Source organism: Corapipo altera, unplaced genomic scaffold, assembly GCF_003945725.1.
Source record: "Corapipo altera isolate COAL_440 unplaced genomic scaffold, ASM394572v1 60610, whole genome shotgun sequence".
Classification (NCBI taxonomy): Eukaryota; Metazoa; Chordata; class Aves; order Passeriformes; family Pipridae; genus Corapipo; species Corapipo altera.
In genome coordinates this window covers 5,788-9,058 of record NW_020885845.1, presented here as the reverse complement: position 1 = coordinate 9,058, position 3,271 = coordinate 5,788, and the positions used below count along the sequence as shown (strand labels likewise).

Below are 3,271 nucleotides of genomic sequence, written 5' to 3'. Positions count from 1 at the left end.
GAGTTTGGGATAACGGCCCCTTCCCCGGGGGAGTTCTGTGGGATCAGCGCCAGGGGGAGATCAGGATGTGGCCCCTTCCCCAGGAGTGTTTTTCCGTGGGATCCGCTGGCCCTGGGGATCTCTTTGGGCCTTGCCCCATCGGGGATTTGGGGCTACTCCCTCCTTTCCACCAGGATTCTCCGTCTCCCCCTCGTTCCCTGTGGAATTCCCTGTGGAATTCCCTGTGGAATTCCCACAGAATTCCCACGGCACTGCAGGTGAACAAGGCGGAGGAGGAGTGGGTGACGCGGCCGTGCCAGGATATCCCCCGTTCCCGAGGGGATTTGGGGCGATTCCCTCATTCCCGCCGGGTCGTTCCCTGTGTAACTCCCTGTGGAATTCCCGTGGGATTGCAGGTGAACGAGGCGGAGGAGGAGCGGGTGCGGAGCGAGCGGGAGCACCAGCGGGTGACGCGGCTGTGCCAGGAGGCCGAGGCCGAGGTCCAGGCGCTCCAGAAGTCCCTGAAACGCGTCATCCTGCGCAGCAAACCCTACTTCGAGCTCAAGGCCCAGTTCAACCAGATCCTCGAGGTCATTGGGAGCGCTGGGAGAGGGGCTGGGAATGCTGGGAGAGGGACTGGAAATGCTGGGAGAGGGACTGGGAGCGCTGGGAGAGGGACTGGGAGCTCCAGTTCCACCAGATCTGGGAATTAGAACCAATTTTTTAGGAATCAGAACCAATTTTTTAGTGATCGTAACCTGCTTTTAGGGATCACACCCGATTTTTTGGGGATCACCGCTGATTTTTCAGGGGTTCCAAAGAATTCCCCGGCCCCTCCCGCTGATCCCTCCGTCCCTCTCCCCCCCTCCCAGGAGCACAAATCCAAGGTGACGGCCCTGGAGAGCCGCGTCTCCCAGGCCAAGACGCGCTACTCGGTGGCCCTGCGGAACCTGGAGCAGATCAGCGAGCAGATCCACGCCCGGCGGCTCCAGAGGCTCCTGCAGCGCCGGGAATCCCCGGTGGGAGCCGAGAGCAGCCCCCGGCACTCCAGCCCGGAGTCACGGGGGGCGGATTTGGGGGCGGAGTGTCCGGCCGGAGACTCCCTGTCCGTGCTCAGCCTCCAGACCGTCGCCTCCGACCTGCAGAAGTTCGACTCCGTGGAACACTTGGTGGGAATCTCGGACGCCGCCAGCCTGGGGAGCGACGAGCCCGGGGAGCGGGAGCGGCGCCGGAGCCTCCGGCACCACCGGAGCGTCAGCCTCTGACCCCGAATTCCCGGGAATCCCCGCCCCCAACGCACTCGAAAGGCACCGGGAATTCCACCGAGTTTCTCAGAGTTGTCCCAAAGCCCCCCCCAGAAATTCCCCAAATCCCACAGAAACCCTCCCCGAGTTCGCCCGAACACCTCCGAAATCCCACAGAATCCACCCCAAATTCCCCCAAAATCCCCGCAAATTCACCCAAGACTGGTCCAGAATTCCACAAAAAAATCCCCCCAAACTTACCTGAAATCCCGCAAAAATCCAGCCAAAGTTCCCCCCCAAATCCACCTGAAATTCCACCAAAATCTTCCCCAAATCCGCCCAAATCTACCCCAAAATCACCCCCAAATTCTGCCACCAAAATCCACCTAAAATTCCCCCCAAATCCACCCCGAGTTAGCCCAAAATTCCTCCCCAATCCACCCAAAATTCCCACAAAATTCACCCCAAATCCCACAAAAATCCACATAAAATTCCCCCCAAATTCACCCCAAAATTCCCCAAATCTGCACAGAATCCAGCAGAAGTTCCCCAAAATTCCCCCCAAAATCCACACAAATTTTCCCCCCAAACTCTGCCAAAATTCCCCCAAAATTCTCCATACTTCCACAAAAAATTCCAGCAAAATTTCCACAAAAATCCACCCAAAATCTACCAGAATTCCCCCAAATTTCCCAAAATTCCCCCAGATCTACCCAAAATGCACCCAAAAATTGACATCAATCCCAGGGAATCCCAAAAAATCCTGGGATTGGTGGGTGGTGCCATCATGTCCCGTGGAATTCCTGGATGAGGCTTGGAAGAGCCTCTTGGACGGTGTCGGTGCCTGGATTTGGGATCCTGGGGGCGACCTTCTGGAATCTGGGGGGTTTAGGGGATAAATTCCTGAAATTTGGGGGCATTTGGGGTTAAACTCCTGGAATTTGGAGGATTTTAGGGTTAAATCCTGGGAATTGGGGCTTGTGTGTGTCTTTAAATCCCTGGAATTTTGGGGAGGTTGGGGATAAACCCTTGGAATTTGGGTGCTTTTGGGGTTCACATCCTGAAACTTTTGGGGATTTGGGGGATTTTCCCAAAGTTGGGGAGTTCTGGGATTACATCCCTGGAGTTTGGGGGATTCATCACCTAAAATTTTGAGGGATTTGGGGTTAAACTCTTGGAATTTGGGAAGTTTGGGGGATTGAACTCTTGGAATTTGTGGGTGGTTGGGATAAATCCCTGAAATTTGGGGGGTTATCCCCAAAATTTGGGAAGCTTTGGGGTTAAAATCCTGGAATTTGGGAGTTTTGGGGAATTTTGGGGGGGAAGGGGTGGAATAAATCTCTGGACTTTGATGGATTTGGGGATTCACCCCAAAAATTTGATGGGTGAATTGAGGAGGGGGAGGCGGATCCAAATCCCACAGAATTCCATATTCCCGTCACTGGGATGAGCTGGGAACACCCTGAGTGGGGGTAGGGACCCTCCTTTAACCCCATTCCCGTGGAATTCCAGCTTTTCTGGGGAGAAATCCCCCCTTTTCCCAGCAGAAGCCGCGTCAGGAGCCGAATTGCACTAAAGGGGGGGTCGGGAATTTTTGGGATCGGGTGGGGGGGCTGTGATGAGAATTCCCGGGTTCGAGGCAGCCCCGGGGGTCCCTCCAGGGACTTGATCCCAAAAAAAACCCACTCCCCACCCCCCTGGGATGAGATTCCGGCACCTGGGAACGAGGAGGGGCTGGAAAAACCGGCCCCGAATATTCTTAATATCAATAAAAATGGTTATTGTTGTAATTCTGTGGGTCCTTCTCTCGCCATTCCCGGCATTCCCAAAGCACTTCTCCCTCCCCACACGGACACTTTTGGGACGAACCCTCTTTATTTTTGCTGGTTTTCCTTTTTTTTTTTTTTTTTTTTTTTTTATTCTCCCCCTTTTTTGTGTGTTTTCCTCCTTTTATTTACGTTTTTCCCAATATTTTTGGTGTTTTCCCCTTTTTTTAATGTTCTTCTCCTTTTTCTTTTCCCTCTTTTTTTTTTTTTTTTTTTTTTTTT

The 3,271-nt window shown here is 53.7% G+C and overlaps 1 protein-coding gene across 1 annotated transcript; it reads left to right on the top strand.

Moving 5' to 3' along the window:
• Positions 1-238: 238 nt before the first annotated feature.
• SH3BP5L (SH3 binding domain protein 5 like) lies at positions 239-2,082 on the top strand (the record flags this gene model as incomplete). The annotated part of the gene is made up of 2 exons (XM_027631995.1): positions 239-569; positions 852-2,082. Coding segments are annotated over 2 exons (724 nt in total), but the record flags the coding sequence as incomplete, so codon positions are not given.
• Positions 2,083-3,271: the final 1,189 nt, after the last annotated feature.